The 16,685-nt window shown below is 41.0% G+C and overlaps 2 protein-coding genes across 4 annotated transcripts; one reads left to right on the top strand and one right to left on the bottom strand.

The window, feature by feature from the left end:
• Window positions 1-2,405: 2,405 nt before the first annotated feature.
• Window positions 2,406-8,120, bottom strand: zdhhc21 (zinc finger DHHC-type palmitoyltransferase 21). 3 transcript variants are annotated; one of them, XM_062449014.1, is made up of 8 exons: window positions 7,970-8,120; window positions 7,163-7,321; window positions 6,977-7,075; window positions 6,389-6,500; window positions 5,546-5,684; window positions 5,315-5,428; window positions 5,078-5,121; window positions 2,406-4,479 (listed from the first exon to the last, which is right to left on the bottom strand). In XM_062449014.1, exons 1-8 carry the CDS (start codon window positions 7,983-7,985, stop codon window positions 4,362-4,364), a joined length of 801 nt encoding a protein of 266 aa, XP_062304998.1. In that variant the 5' UTR covers window positions 7,986-8,120; the 3' UTR covers window positions 2,406-4,361. The 3 variants fall into 3 exon arrangements, with proteins under 3 accessions (XP_062304998.1, XP_062304997.1, XP_062304999.1); XM_062449013.1 differs by having other exon boundaries at window positions 2,406-4,485; XM_062449015.1 differs by having other exon boundaries at window positions 2,406-4,485; window positions 7,966-8,094.
• A 353-nt stretch (window positions 8,121-8,473) lies between these two features.
• Window positions 8,474-16,497, top strand: plaa (phospholipase A2-activating protein). The gene is made up of 14 exons (XM_062449012.1): window positions 8,474-8,814; window positions 9,772-9,965; window positions 10,447-10,547; window positions 10,658-10,778; window positions 10,960-11,127; window positions 11,446-11,581; window positions 11,712-11,881; window positions 12,076-12,227; window positions 14,275-14,494; window positions 14,636-14,701; window positions 14,944-15,015; window positions 15,260-15,367; window positions 15,469-15,636; window positions 15,813-16,497. The coding sequence occupies exons 1-14, from the start codon at window positions 8,666-8,668 to the stop codon at window positions 16,379-16,381; spliced, it is 2,394 nt and encodes a 797-aa protein (XP_062304996.1). The 5' UTR covers window positions 8,474-8,665; the 3' UTR covers window positions 16,382-16,497.
• Window positions 16,498-16,685: the final 188 nt, after the last annotated feature.

The following is a 16,685-nucleotide window of genomic DNA, read 5'->3' on the forward strand; positions in this document are numbered from 1 at the left end:
AATGGGGACTTTATTCCTTTTTTTCCCATAGCAGTTGACATTTGATGATTCTGAGGAATATTTAAATCAACTGAAAAGACCTTTTCTGTCCTGCCTCATTCCAAGCCTCTTCACTTGCTGCTTCAATGGCAGCTTGGCTGCCCACTTGGGCCGTGGGTGGATTCTGCAGTGAAACATGACTGGCTTGAAACCACTGGAATTTAGAGACCATATGGCATTCAGAAAGTTACTCCAAATAAATAAAACCTTGAGTGCTGCATTAATAGCAACACCTATATGACTCCCTCTCTCATTCACATGAGCACTTGCCAGGAAACAGGTGAGCACTCACTTTGGAAAGAAGACAGTTAGATAATACCCAATTGCTCTGTAAGTGCCAAGTCAATGAAAGGAATAGTTAAGATGATTTTAAGACAAGTTCAAGACAAAATCAATGTATTTATTACACATATGTGAGGTGCAGGTGTCTGTTACACTCAAGTTGAGTATCACAGAAGACTGGACAATGAATACAGGAAATCAAGAGAGTATATGGTATCACAATATGGGAGGATAAAAAATGATTAACATAGCATTTTGCCGACACTGAAAAAGGACACTGTATGCTAGATTGCTTTTGTTTAGGTATTTAAATAGGGCTCCTGGAAATAGCGTTGTCGCTCTTTCTATTTTCCTCATTCAAAGTTGCATGGCATTATACACTTTGGCATTATTGTGACCTCTGACTTACATCAGCGACACAGGCCTTTCATAGTCACACCTTACAAAGACCCAACTTATGGCTATGCAGGCATAATAAAACAGAATAATAACAGTTTATCAATGATACAAGAAACATAGTTAATAGATAGGCATATTTCTCTCCTGGACATAACCAAGGGTTATGTGCTCATGAGCTTAATATTGCAAGGTATAGGTCAAACATTGTTTATTATATTCAGAACATTTCAAACAGTATGGAAATAATAAAGTAATCATTATCTTTAATTGTTGTCAACTGATCAGTGGTTTAAGAACATACCTCTTCAGAATCCAGAACACCATTTGTAAAACGTATCTTCAGAATCAAGATGAATCTGAATCTTGTATGATCAGGATGGTTTATCAAGGCTCATTCAAACCATCTTCACCTGTAGTTAAGTCCAAGACATACAGGTTATGCATCTTGTGCCCTAATAAAAAAACAGCTCAATTAGACAATGAATAAATGGCCCATTCTTTACTGTAGGCTTGAAGAAAGAAAAGTCTTAGGCTTACAAACCAAAGTCTGTATTGATTTTGATTTTGAAAGTCAATACATTTCACAGGATTAGGCTTAACAGTTTTGTAATTGGATTTCTGCTTTCTTCTTTTCAAATACAATGAGATAATGAGAAATCAATAGGTCAATCGATACATATTATTACAGACACCTGCTACTGAATCTCACTCTTTAACCTCTAAATGCCGTCTGTAGGCTAGGTTGTCTGTAGACGTCAACTGTATACAATTTATACCAAATGAAATGAATGGAACAGTGGTCTTCAATCCCGGTCCTGGGGACCTCCTGTCTTGTATGTTTCAGATGTTTCGCTGCTCCAAAACACCTGATTCAAATGAATGGTCGTTATCAGGCATCTGCAGAGCTTGATACCCATTCATTTGAACCAGGTGTGTTGGAGCAGAGAAACATCTAAACATACAGGACAGTGGGCCCTGAGGACCAGGGGTTTTCAGTCCACTTCTCTAAAATACAGTTTAATTCAATTAACTATAATCATTATTATTATTAACACTATTAATATTAATTGTATTCAGCAAGGTATTACTGCAAAAAATATTTAGTCTGACCTGTAAACATACGCCTTACAGATACCAAGCTGTGTAAAGATCAATAATATACTGATGCTTGGATTTAACAAAACCCATATGGAACGGGGTATAAAACTATATTATCTGTAAATAATGACCGATTAAAAAGAATTCTGACTTAATCCTAGTCCAGGATTGGCAAAACGGACTAATACCGCCAATCAGACTGCTAATAAAACTGTAGACAAGGCTTGCATCCAACAAGCTTAGTTCATGTTTATGGAGCATATAATTATTTCCTTTGTTCAACCAGATGTCATGCACTATAATGATAACAGGTGGCCACTTGATTAATTTGTATAGTTGATGAAGCATGTTCAACCAGAGATTAAAAATTAAATTAACTCTTGGTTGGCCATTATTCTTTAATCGAAGACTTATGGTATGCATTCCTACTTAATAATATAACTATGGTAACAATATATTGTGTAAAAAAATGCTTGTTCTTTATTATTCTCTTCAAAAAGTGTTTTGTATTTCGCTTAGCACCAATGATTTGTTGATGTCCCACACTGGTGTAGTCATTAAAACACAAGGACTCAAGAACAATTTAACCTTTTATTTGGGTTTTATTGTAATATAATATATAATATTGATAGGGTAGGTGGATGGAAAGATGGTTGGATGCCAAAAAAAGAGTTAGATCATTCAAATGAAAGCCACAACATACAAGTGCACCCAATACAACACATGGACTTGCAAATGGTTTTCAGAAGTTAACAAGAAAAAAGAAAAGAAAAAAAAGTTATCAATTCAATCAAATATACATTAAAAACCAACCACTCCCATGGAGGGGAAAAAAGGAATTAAAAATGTTTTTTAACGGTCAGTATATTGCTTTGGCTCAGACATCTTGCTATGAGGCACTTATTTCTGTAGCCTGAGGTAAGGATAATATCTGATTTCTCTAGGGTGTTGTTATCTTCCCAGTTGGAGAGATCAGTGCATGCATGTAAACATTAGATTACAACATTCAATACAGGATGTATTGGGGGGAAACAGTGGGCTGCCAACATAAATAATTTAATATAATATGTCATATGAAGGACATAACTGTATATTGTTGAAGCATCATGATATACATACACCTTTGATATTTCACTGCTCCCTTTTTCTCTCATACATTTTTACACATGTATATATATGTGTATATACATATTAATAATTTGTCAGCGGGTTTTTGGTTTGAGTAAGAGAAGCACAATGTAAGTCAAGAGACAGCACTTCTAAACAGGCACAGTATTGATAATATCCACAATACACCACAATATATCTTTAATAAGGTCAAAAGCACAATGTAAATAGGTTCTCCATGTAAAAAAAATAAAGAAAAAACGGAATATAAAACACTCCAGTGTAAGTCATGAGATCATTCTGAATGAAGCCTAATACAGTATTCTGTGCAAGTACTCATTTGACATCTATTCTCATTAATTATTATCTTTATACAGGATATGTTCCTTCATAAATAAATTGTATTTGTCTTTATTTGTCTTCTTTGTTTTAAAGACACAAACTTTCACAAATACAAATGCACAGGATTGTCAAGTATGCTTTCATGCATCCGCTAAAGATGAGGCATTGGAACGGACGTTCTCTGTAACTCTACATTTAAATCCTCTGTCAAAATCCTTCATACCACTGACAACACCAGTGCATTTTTTTTTCTTTCCATGGGTACTGGTGGTTGTTGCAAGATTTGATCTCAGCAGCTCTTTCCGTCCCACCAGAGCATTAAGTTTAACAGGCAGAAAGAGTCGCGCACACACCTAATCTACAATACATTAGGCACATTTAAGTAAATTAGTATTTGTAAACCCATGTCAAAAGAGTAGTACCTCTGTGTTATGGTCCAGATAATGCAAAAGTAGTCAACAAAAATTAAATTTGATGGCTAGTTCACCAAGTTTGCAGAATATCCTGAATATATTGCAGAAAGCAATAAACAATTTTAAATTTTACGCAATTTTGTTTCTATATGATGTAATAATAAACATTGACTTTACTTACAATAGTTAGCCAGTAATTTCAAGCTTAACTTGAATGAGGTTTCAGAAAAATTCTTATACATTAGGAGAAACAAATTGTATGTAATGGTGTGGCAGTAAATTAAAGGCACTTATGTGACAGCAGCTACTCTACCATGGAAATAAAGACAAAAAGGACAACTACTGAAATCAAAGAAGACAAATAATTTCCCTAATTTCCCAGCAAAATATGCCTTCTTGAATAAAATAAGTTAAGGCCACTTTTTATCAACCTGAAACTGGAAATATCCCTTAAGCCTATGCCATTTGAGTGAAGACTAAAGCAAAGGCATTTCTCAAAAGACTACGGCCCATGTGTTTACCTATAAGCAGCAGAATAGACGACGCATGTTGACCAGTCAATCTTTCCCTTACTCTTAGAGACTTTAACCAATACTGGCACTTCAAGCTCAAATGCGTGTCTCAAACCAGGAGTCTCTCCATTCAGATGGCACAAAAGAGGCTCTTTAAATGCATCTCTGTCTAAACAAAGTGATATGCGAGTCGAAGCGGTTGTCTCTTTCTCAGAGGGAGAAACCAGAGGATTTTCCAACTTGTCCCAAACACCTCCGCCAGAGCCAACTGCCAGGATTTCTTTGACCTGCATCTGGGAGAGAGTTCACATCATGCAATACTGATGCAAAACTCACGGTCCAACTATTACTGATGTGTGTGTAGCACATTTTGAGTGGCAGTCAACTGGTATGGAATGGGCATTCAGAAACCACCAATCTAACCACACAGAAAAAGCAGCACTCGTCACAACATTTAACTTACATAATAACTGCCATGTATTGTGGTTTAGTGTCACAGATTATTAAAATGGAACTTAGTATGGGGGAAGAAAGACTATAACTGGTGGCAAAAGGACACTGAAGTGTTTGCATTGGAAAAAAAGCAAATTATTCCCATCCAATTACCCCTGGAAAACCTTGTCCCACCAAGGCTTCAACTACTTTTCTAGAACGAGAGAATAACAACTAAATTCTAAAACCATGTTGTTTGAAAAGAGAGGATTTTAACATTTTGGGGGTCAGATGGCTGAGCGGTTAGGGAATCGTGCTATAGATCAGAACGTTGTGTCCTTGGGCAAGGCACTTCACCCTATTTGCCTCGGGGGACTGTCCCTGTACTTACTGTAAGTCGCTCTGGATAAGAGCGTCTGCTAAATGACGTAATGTAATGTAATTTTAACTCACGTGTCAGTTGTGAATTGAGACATCTTCTCAATAGTGGTTGTGTCCTAAACAAATGAAACAAGCATAAAGCACAGAAACAGCCTCAACACCGATAAATAAAGCCTGTAAAATCAACCAGTCACATACTGAATTAAGTGAGCTGCTTTTTCGACATCATCACTTCAACAACAGGCTTTCTAACAAAGTCATATCACTACACAATCACAGCCAGTACTGTTCTGGGAGTGTGTCACTCACTGAGAGGATGCCGGTAATCTGGGTGTGAAAGAGACTGCTCATTCCTCCAAACATCATCAGCCCCATGATAGCTGACCCTCTGAGCAAGGCAACCTCGTGGAGAGTGGTGAACTCCTACAAGAGAACAATAACAAGAAGGATTTGTGATTCAAAACATGTATGATACAGCACTCTTGAAATGATTACAAATATAATAACAGCGATTCCAGCATAGCCCTTCTGAATGTTTACCTGATCCAACTTAGACAGGGGTTGGAAGTAGTAGTACTGACAGAAGTCCAGAAACAGAGTGAACAAACTGAGGACCTGAGTATAAAAGCATAGCTGCAAGAAGAGCCAGTGGTTGTCCTCCCCTACACAATTATTGATCCTGTAAGCATATAATTGGGAGTTATGCAGTTAGGGTCTAGAATTTAAAAAGCGCATTTTGCATCTTTATCCATGATTTGAATATCTGTGGTAAAGTTTAAGCAAGGTATAGTCAGAGCAAGTAATAGCAGCTGAATGTATGCCAGTCTAGGCCTAAATCTAGATCCACCAGATGCTTTGTAAGCAAGAAGCAAGTGCAAAGAACAATTTTCCATGCTATAAAAAAAATATACACCATTTTCAAACAACTATACCACAGATACAAAGGTAATACATACAAAGGTAATTCATTGTCATTGACTGCTTTGACAAGATGGGCTGTCATAAATTTTAAATTGTATTTGATCGTTATGTTTATCTTAATTTGCTTTCATTTGGTAATTGAAATATAAATTACCTTAACTGGATAATTTATCCTATATATTTCTGTTTAAGCTCCAATAGAACCACATTACCAAAACACACTTTCTATAGGTAGCTATGCTATAGATTTGTTTCATTTGGGGAAGCCAATTATTCTTGTGGTGGCAAGATAATAGTGAACTCAAGTCATAGTTAGCAGGGAGTTCTGTATTTTAAACAAGGGGAGTTAGACTAAGTTACTAGCTTTTTCTACAGTCTTTTCCCCCCTCCTTATGTTTGTTATTGCCATTAAAGGCAATTGATTTAAATCAAAATTAAGATTTCCTATAAATATAGGCTTACCAAGGACAGTGGTGGTCCATCTTGCGTACACAGTGACCACATCGGCTACAATGGTGGGACCTTTTAGGTCTCATCCGGTTGCACTTGTTACAGAGCTGCCAGCTCTCTTGCTCTGAAAGTAAGACACAAATTTACTTCACACGTTTAGTCTGAAAGGCACGCTTTTTTCAGATTGCGAATTTCATTATATGATAATGAAGGAGCTTGTCATAAAATGTAGTGTGAATTTTAATTGGCATGAGGCAGAGGTCTACATAACATCTACCTATAAGATTCATTTGAGCCACAAACACTATAGCCTCTGTATCATAATTTAATGTTGATAATTTTATTATATTTAAGTTTTTGTTGGGTAAACAATCTGTAATTTGCTGTAGGAAAATGCAGAAGTTAAATCCCTGGTTATTTATCAAGTCATAATTGAGTCACATGAAATTCTCATGTTGGAAAAATAACCTTTTTATAATAATAATAAAAAAATGTTGGGCACTGCATGTTCTGAGAAGGGAAGTGTCTTTTCACATACATCTTTTTGTATAATTGGATAATCAATCTAAGAGGCGTGTGTGAGGTATTTTTACCCCTTACCTGACTGAGGTATTTTGGGGTCATGTGGAAGTTGTCCTGGGTCAGCGGTGGATGCCCTTAACAGGGCTGTCACACATAAGGCCGACGCTATGTAATAACCTAGGGGGAGAGACATAGGGATGGTGGTTGTACATCAATTTGCAAGGCCCTGTACCTTCACTGAATCATGACATGTTGTGCACTTACAGACTACTAAGGCCCAGGGGATGTGTCCTTCATTGTAATGTGGAAGCAGCACCAACTTGGGAACAAAGACAGTGTTGTAAAGCCAAACGCCAAACACCATACTGATGCATAGCCATCCCTTGGGGTCCACCACAAAGTGCAATCGAAACTTCATAGCACCTAATTACAAGAAGACATAAAGATGTTGCATACATTTTAATATTATCTCATTTTCTACTTATGCCTCATGTAATAAACATTTGAATTTGGACTATATTTGTAATAACTAAATTATCTTTCAATTCACATATTGGGGACAATTCTGATCGGTTCACATCGGCCGTACTTTTCACTACATTTGTCAATTTGTTCAATCTGAGTTGGTCTAATTCTGAATTAAAATAATTTCACCATAAAGCATGAAGTGATGCCATAAATTGTTTACAGATTCAAGAGTTTACAGCGTGAATCTGGGCGACCCACAAATTATGAGGCACAGACAGGTGAGATGTTTTTTTTCTTCAGTAATTGTAATAAAGAAGTGATACCTTGCTAACTTTACAGCCACAGGTAATCTAACCAACTAAAACGGATGTTTTCGTTGATAACAGATACGTGTCGGTAGTTGTGGTGGCAAATCTTCCCTACATTATTAGGAAACCTAGCTAGCTAGGCTAGTTGACAACTAGTTAAGTAGCTATCCACTTAAATCAACTATCAGTTACAATAACTGATTCCAGGCCTGGCTAACTAGATGGTAATTATTATCAGTTGCATGCCATGGCTGTATTAACATTCTTGATATCAAACAATTGTATAGTTACCTACTAGACACAGCTCCCATGAGAGCAGTTGGTTAGCTACAAAGGTTTCTTAGCTGTTGTGTTAACTTCCGTATTCAGATCCCTGCCCCTCGAAACCATCCCAGTCTCTCTGAAACTGTGATGATGTAGCTAGTCTAGGTAGCTCTAGGTGTTGTCATTGGCTACGAGTCGTTGCCAGCGTGAATGGCGTGTTTGTAAATGTTGGCCACTGGGTGGAAGCAAAGACGGTTTAAATATTTTATCACACATAGCAAGTGATCTTTAAATTCGGAATGATCTAGCTCTAATCAAATGATTCCGTTCAAATCATTCACTATAGCAACGTTTTAGTTTATGTTACTTTGCGAGAATCAAGCCATCCTAAAAAAACAATTACAATGTAAAAACGATCCCAGCCCAAATCTCGGTAATCGGAGGTAGAAATTCTCTCTATGTCTCAGATCAGAGGGAGCCACCCAAAGGGTTGGGTCGGATAAGTGAGTTGGAGCATACCTTTGCACTCAAGTAACTTATTCTGTGCCCAGTTGGTGGCAATGGTGCACGACGCGTCACTTGCACTTCATGGATTGCCGACAACCAAAGAAGAAGAGAGTAGGAACCTATTCAATGAAATTACTTCCGCTGTTTTGTAGTTGACAAGAAACGATTTTAGCTGTCTGAACGTTTACTATATTAAGACGTCGTGTTATTTGAATTCAAAATGGCATCGGCAAACTCTTATAAGTTGAGCTGTTCAATACCTGGACATGAAATGGATGTTAGAGGACTCTCAACTGCTTTTTTCCCAAATGGAGCTTTTGTGTCTGTATCCAGGGACCGTACCGGAAGAGTCTGGGTGCCCAATTCAAGGTAGCAAGCTACAATAGTAAATACATGTCTTTAGTGCCTATGCTATATAGCTTGCATTATTGAATGGCTATCGACTAATGTTTGAGGCATAACGAGCATTAGGTAAAGCGAGCAAGCTCTTGTGCAGAAAAAATAAGGTTATCAAGCTCTCTGCTTAGCTAGCACTAACTAGCAAGCTAACGTAAAAAATAGCACACTTGTCAAACTAGCTACAGTGTAGCTAGCCAGCTTACTTTCGTTTCAAGTATGTTATGTTACATGGTCTAGCCACACAAGCGGACTTTAATGTAATTAAACTACCACGCACTAGTGGTAGTTACAAAAGCATCAGTGCGTCAACATAGGGAGTTTGATTGCGACATACTTTTGAGTGTGTTCCTAAACGAGCCAACTAATGTAGCTTAACACATTGTACTACTAGCTCTAGTCCCCAAGGCCAATAAGCTTGCTTGTTGTTTGTCAAGCCAACTATACAACACGGCACAAGATAGTTCCGTCATAATGTCCCGGGTAGTAAAATGAAATGTGTCGGAATTTTGTTAATTTGTGTTATCATACAGTGATTTACAAACTTAATTTAAAGTAGTATGTGGGAATGGGTGACATGACGAAGCATTTGCGTAGCTAGCTAGCATCCACTTAAGCACAGCAGTCATCAGTGGTGAAAGGATGAACATGTTCAGACAATACAGTAAAAGCTTACCATTTTAGTTAGCAGATCAAAAAATGTGTAGGCTACTTAAAATGAAAATAAATAGAATTCACTTTCATGAATGAGTACAGATGATTTCCCAATAAAACCTGTGCTTGCATGGAACTGTAATGAAACCCAGCCAGATCATACCAGGACAGAATTATGGACCTACGTGTAGTAAAGAGCTGTTGTGTAATGTTTGAATTGTTGTGTATCTATTACTAATCTGTTTTATGTGTCTCTGTCTCCTCTCATCCGAACAGTCCAGACAGGGGCTTCACAGAAATGCATTGCATGACAGGCCATTCAAATTTTGTATCCTGTGTATGCATGATCGCACCCAGTGAAACGTATCCCAGAGGACTCATAGCCACAGGTGGAAATGATCACAACATATGTGTTTTCTCACTGGACCAACCACAGCCCCTCTTCACTCTCAAAGGGCACAAAAACACAGGTACACTTTTGTAAACATTGCTTGACCATCTCAAGCAATGTGTATTCTTCAGATTGATTACGTTAAAAAAAATGTATAGCCTTGTGTGAAGGTGCAATCCTCTTAATCGTCTGTCATGTCAAAATTACCAATGATGGCTGTCGGTCGTGGTTAACCCTTGTGTTATCTTCGGGTCATTCTGACCCATCAGTCATTGTGACCCACCGTCGTATTGCGACAAATTTACCTCATACAAAAACAAAGTGAAGCATTTTCTTTTAACCGTCGGGCTGTCTCAGACCCCCCACATTGCAATGGTTAAAAGAAAATTATTTTTATTTGTTTTTGTATTGGGTAAAATTGGGTAAACACAACGATGGTTCGTTATGAACCTTTGGGTCATGTGACCCGAAGGCAGCACAAGGGTTAATGTTGATAACATTATGACATTACCCAATCCTACAACCACAATCAACCTTAATTAACTGTCATGTTCCTGCAGTTTGCACTCTGTCCGCTGGAAAGTTTGGCACATTATTGAGTGGTTCCTGGGACACCACTGCAAAAGTCTGGCTCAACGAGAAATGCATGATGACCTTGGAGGTAAGCAGGAGTGATTTGTCCTTTCATTTCTGTTGAGTTGGACAGTGCTGCAGTCTTCATCCTATGACAAGCAACAAGAGTCTCCATGGCTGTTGCTGTTTGAACGACAGGGTCACACGGCAGCGGTGTGGGCAGTGATCATTCTCCCCGAGCAAGGTCTGATGCTCTCTGGGTCGGCAGACAAGACCATCAAGCTGTGGAAGGCAGGGTGCTGTGAGATGACTTTTACTGGTGAGAGACCTGGACTGGTGTAGTTCTCATTCGGCAGCACAGCAGGGGTTGTTGTTTTTCAAATCCCACAAGGCGGTTACATTCACCCACTGCTCACTTCTTAGCGTTGCCATGTCAACCTTAACTCCGAGGCGATCCACTTTTGGTGTCTGCTGATAATATTTGATCTTTGGTGTGTCAGGTCATGAGGACTGTGTGCGAGGGCTAGCAGTGGTCAGCGACATGGAGTTCTTCTCCTGCAGCAATGATGCCAGTATCAGGAGATGGCTGGTGACGGGTGAATGTGTGCAGGTGTACTACAGCCACACCAACTACATCTATAGCCTGGCTGTGTTCCCCAATGGCCAAGGTAATTTATACGGAACACCCAATTTAGTAGTCTTCACTCTTCACCCAACACTTCCGTTTGTAGGATAAAATAAAGTCCATGATAACAGGTATGATGAGTTCTAAAAGTCCCCCCACAGCTTTTATTGTAAGTGGTTGCATCACAAGTGTAACATTGTGTGCTGAAGATTAATGCTTAGTCTAGGGGTTGTTGCCCGTTTAAAAAGAGAAATCACATTTTTGTTGATATTGTTTGGTTTGTAGATTACTTGTGACTGTTTTGCCTCAGCTGTAAGAGATGTCATTTGGTCCCACTGTCCCCCCTGTTCTCTCCACTCAGACTTCATCAGCACAGGCGAGGATAGGACTTTAAGGATATGGAGGCAGGGAGACTGTTCACAAACCATCCGCCTACCTGCACAGTCTGTGTGGTGCTGCTGCATCTTGCCCAATGGGGATATTGCAATTGGTGCCAGGTAAAAAAAAGAAGAGGAAGACAGTCCACTATCATTATTTGCTCCCCTGTAGGGACACCTATATTAATGTGTGACATGACAAAAGTGCACATGTACTTGATGTTTAACCGTGATGCCTGTGGCTCCACAGTGATGGCATCATCCGAGTGTTTACCGAGGCAGAGGACCGCATAGCCAGTCCCCAGGACCTGCAGGCCTTCGAAGATGAGCTCTCCAAGACCACCATCGACCCCAAGACAGAGGATCTGGGAGACATCAAGATAGAGGATCTACCTGGAAGGGAACATCTTGATGAACCAGGTAATGACACATATACACATTTTAAGTATAACTGTATTTGAGAAGACAGTTTGGTTCTAATTGATTCCTAATGCAAATTATTTGACTACTTGTTAGACTTGAGTCAACGTTTTGGACTCTCATGGCAAAATCATTAGATGTAGATAGCCAGCCCAGAAATATTGCACAATATTAAGATGTTAGTGTTGTCTTAGGGAATCGTGATGGGCAGACCCGCCTGATCAAAGATGGAGAGAAGGTGGAGGCGTACCAGTGGAACCAGAGTGAGGCCCGATGGATGAAGATTGGAGATGTAGTTGGGGGGACAAACCAGCAGGCATCCAAAAGAGTGAACTACGAGGGAAAGGTGACGGGAGATATTCAGTTCTTATTTTATATGTGGGTTTATTTTTGTCTTTGTATGATAATTATTTTTTTTATATGTACAGTTAGGTCCATAAATATTTGGACATTGACACAATTTTCATCATTTTGGCTCTGTATACCACCACAATGGATTTGAAATGAAACAATCAAGATGTGCTTTAAGTGCAGACTTTCAGCTTTAATTTCAGGGTATTTACATCCAAATCAGGTGAACGGTGTAGGAATTACAACACATTTTATATGTGCCCCCCCCCTTTTTAAGGGACCAAAAATAATTGGACAAACTAACATAATCATACATCTAATTGTCACTTTTAATACTTGGTTGCAAATCCTTTGCAGTCAATGACAGCCTGAAGTCTGGAACCCATAGACATCACCAGACGCTGGGTTTCGTCCCTGTCTTCAGTTCCTGCTTGTTCTTGGGGCATTTTCCCTTCAGTTTTGTCTTTAGCAAGTGAAATGCATGCTCAATTGGATTTAGGTCAGGTGATTGACTTGGCCATTGCAGAACATTCCACTTCTTTGCCTTAACCCTTGTGTTATCTTCGGGTCATTCTGACCCATCAGTCATTGTGACCCACCGTCGTATTGCGACAGATTTACCGCATACAAAGACAAAGTGAAGCATTTTCTTTTAACAGCTAGGCTGTCTCAGACCCCCCACATTGCAAAGGTTAAAAGAAAATTATTTTAATTTGTTTTTGTATTGGGTAAAATTGGGTAAACACAACGATGGTTCGTTATGAACCTTTGGGTCATGTGACCCGAAGGCAGCACGAGGGTTAAATAACTCTTTGGTTGCTTTGGCAGTATGCTTCGGGTCATTGTCCATCTGCACTGTGAAGCGCCGTCCTATGAGTTCTGAAGCATTTGGCTGAATCTGAGCAGATAATATTGCCAGAAACACTTCAGAATTCATCCTACTGCTTTTGTCAGCAGTCACATCATCGATAAATACAAGGGAACCAGTTCCATTGGCAGCCATACATGCCCACGCCATAACACTACCTCCACCATGCTTCACTGATGAGGTGGTATGCTTTGGATCATGAGCAGTTCCTTCCCTTCTCCATACTCTTCTCTTCCCATCATTCTGGTACAAGTTGATCTTGGTCTCATCTGTCCATAGGATGTTGTTCCAGAACTGTACAGGGTCTTTTAGATGTTTTTTGGCAAACTCTAATCTGGTCTTCCTGTTTTTGAGACTCACCAATGGTTCACATCTTGTGGTGAACCCTCTGTATTTACTCTGGTGAAGTCTTCTCTTAATTTTTGACTTTGACACAGATACGCCTACCTCCTGGAGAGTGTTCTTGATCTGGCCAACTGTTGTGAAGGGGTTTTTCTTCACCAGGGAAATAATTCTTATGTCATCCACCACAGTTGTTTTCCGTGGTCTTCCGGGTCTTTTGGTGTTGCTGAGCTCACCAGTGCGTTCTTTCTTTTTAAGAATGTACCAAACAGTTGATTTGGCCACACCTAATGTTTTTGCCATCTCTCTGATAGGTTTGTTTTGATTTTTCAGCCTAACGATGGCTTGCTTCACTGATGGTGACAGCTCTTTGGACTTCATATTGAGAGTTGACAGCAACAGATTCCAAACACAAATACCATACTTGAAATGAACTCTAGACCTTTTATCTGCTCCTTGTCAATGAAATAACGAACTCCCATGAGGGAATAACATACACCTGGCCATGGAACAGCTGAGCAGCCAATTGTCCAATTACTTTTGGTCCCTTAAAAAGGGGGGGGGGCACATATAAAATGTATTGTAATTCCTACACCGTTCACCTGATTTGGATGTAAATACCCTGAAATTAAAGCTGAAAGTCTGCACTTAAAGCACATCTTGATTGTTTCATTTCAAATCCATTGTGGTGGTATACAGAGACAAAAGGATGAAAATTGTGTCAATGTCCAAATATTTATGGACCTAACTGTATATATGTTGTCCAGGTTATTATTGCTCAGAAGGCGATGAACAATAGACTTTAACTAGACTTTTTATTCCACACTTCTAGGAATATGACTTTGTCTTCACAATTGACATAAACGAAGGAGGGCCGTCCATGAAGCTCCCTTACAATGTCTCGGAGGACCCCTGGCTCACGGCACACAACTTCCTGCAGAAGAACGACCTTAGCCCCATGTTCCTGGACCAGGTGGCCAACTTCATCATAGAGAACACTAAAGGAGCTGTTGTGGGCCCGGCCCAGCCCAGCAGCGTCGACCCATTCACAGGTAGACAGACTGAGATGGAACCTTGGTGTGATCAGACCTAGCCAATAAATAACATCCTAACAGCACAGCTAAGTGAAACGTACGTGTGGTCCCATGCAATTGTCTGGTAATCAACGCTTGTTTGCTTTTGTTCACCTATAGGTTCGGGCAGATATATTCCTGGCGCTTCTGATGGTAGAGCAGGCTTTGGAGCTGATCCTTTTACAGGTAACACGCTGGAGATTTTATTTTGAGGTTAAGGTATTATTTGATTCTAGTAGGAATCATAACAATGCAACTTACTTAATTTCACGATTCACAAACCCAAGTGCCTCATTAACATTTGGGCATGGTACATCCGTTCAAAACCAGAGTTACATTACGGTAGCATTGGCAAACAGCTATGAATGGCAATCGTTCAGAACCTGCTTTCGTTACTGACCATGTTGTAACGGGTCGTGTTTCTGAAGGTTCTGGCCGGTACATCCCAGGATCGGAGATGCCTGCAGGGATGCCTGCAGCTGGAACAGACCCCTTCACAGGTAGGAGCTATCAGAGGCTCAGAGAGAGGATCTCCACAGGTCATCATGCAAACGTCAACTGCGATGCATTTCTACCAAGGTTGAATACGTTTGAATTAGAAATAAACGGGTGTTGTCCTGTCTCGGTGGTGGTGTTCCGTTTCAAATTTTGGAATGATGGGATGATGAGTGAGGAGCAAACCAGTGATGTACAGTGTATCAACACACTTTTAACCACCCCGTTACCTTCTGTTCCACGCGTCAGGAGGCGGGGCCTACACATCCGCCGCCCGCAGACAAACAGCCGCAAACATGTACTTCCCCAAAACAGACGGGGTGACCTTCGACCAGGCCAACTCCGTGCAGATTCTCGGTAAGCACGATGGCTCCTGAACTCGGAACGTCGCTTCTTACCTCACTAAGACGCCCGGGGTCTCGGCTAACCGTGCGTGCGCTGTGTCCCTCTCCTGCCAGCCAAGCTGAGGGAGCTGAATGGTGGAGCGCCGCAGGAGCAGAAGCTCTCTGAGGAGGTGTTGGAGAGCTTGGAGAAGCTGCTGCTGTGTGTCAGTGACCTGTCCTCGGCAGAGCAGCCCACCACGCTGCAGATCAGCCTCCTGTGGAAAGCCTCCCAGTGGCCAGAAGGTATTGGAACAAAGAGTCACTGTATTCCAGCCAGACCCTACTGCGAGTTAAATGAAGTCTCGAATCTGTCCCTTGAATCTATGTAATACAAGTAGGGATTTTAGATGCACGTTTTACGTTTGTAGGCGTTATTCTATTCTAGATTGTTCAAACTCTCTCTTACCCCTGTTGTGCAGACATTGTCTTCCCTGTGCTGGACATCCTGAGACTGGCAGTGCGCCACCCCCTGGTCAATGAGCATCTGTGTGGCGAGGCGGAAGGGGTCCAGCTGTGCAACCACCTCCTGAGCCTGATGAAGCCCCAGGGTCGCCCCGCCAACCAGATGCTAGCCCTGCGGACGCTGTGCAACTGCTTCAGCGGCGGACAGGGGCGCGCCCTGCTCCTGGGCCAGCGCGAGGCCGTGCTGTCCCGCGCGGCCGACCTCTCGTCGGTCTGCAACAAGAACATCCACGTCGCCCTGGCCACGCTGGTGCTGAACTACGCGGGCTGCCTGCACGGCCAGAGTGACCTGGAGGGCAAGGCCCAGTGTCTGTCGGTCGCCAGCACGGCTCTGGAGTCGGTACACGACAAGGAGGCCGTGTTTAGGCTCCTGGTGGCCCTAGGGACGACTGTGGCCTCTGACCAGACAGCCCAGGACCTGGCCCGGTCTCTGGGCGTCACCTCGCAAATCAATAAGTTCTCCTCTGTCTCGGAGCCCGCCAAGGTTGGAGAATGCTGCCAGCTAGTTTTAAAAGAACTGCAGTGATTCCAGTTACAAGATATATGTGCAACATCAAGTGTCCCTCATATTATTTGTCTCATATCTGTTCAACTCAGTTTGTGGTGGAGGCTTGACATTTGCCGTAATAAAAGAAGTGTAAATCAAACCTTTTAAGGAGGTGTTTTTTACTTGATGCACATTACATTGTTCTAATGGAAGTCTAAGAACCTTTGAGAACATAGTGAGCGCTGCCCACCATTGAGTCCTGCATCTCTGGAGCTACGGAGAACAGCGTGCAGCCCTTCTGTGGAGATCACAATTTACAGCTTTATTTGCACCCTGCAGAGAC

This window comes from Osmerus eperlanus, chromosome 23, assembly GCF_963692335.1.
Source record: "Osmerus eperlanus chromosome 23, fOsmEpe2.1, whole genome shotgun sequence".
Taxonomy (NCBI): Eukaryota; Metazoa; Chordata; class Actinopteri; order Osmeriformes; family Osmeridae; genus Osmerus; species Osmerus eperlanus.

Bases quoted from the DNA above. Each gene is read 5' to 3' on its own strand.
- plaa (XM_062449012.1), top strand. From the start codon at position 8,666: ATGGCATCGGCAAACTCTTATAAGTTGAGCTGTTCAATACCTGGACAT. The intron at 8,815-9,771 runs GTAGCAAGCTAC...TCATCCGAACAG, and splicing joins GTCTGGGTGCCCAATTCAAG to TCCAGACAGGGGCTTCACAG. The intron at 15,637-15,812 runs GTATTGGAACAA...CCTGTTGTGCAG, and splicing joins AGCCTCCCAGTGGCCAGAAG to ACATTGTCTTCCCTGTGCTG.
- zdhhc21 (XM_062449013.1), bottom strand. The intron at 5,429-5,545 runs GTAAACATTCAG...GTTCTCTTGTAG, and splicing joins CCCTGTCTAAGTTGGATCAG to GAGTTCACCACTCTCCACGA. The intron at 4,486-5,077 runs GTGAGTTAAAAT...ACTCTCTCCCAG, and splicing joins TCTCAATTCACAACTGACAC to ATGCAGGTCAAAGAAATCCT.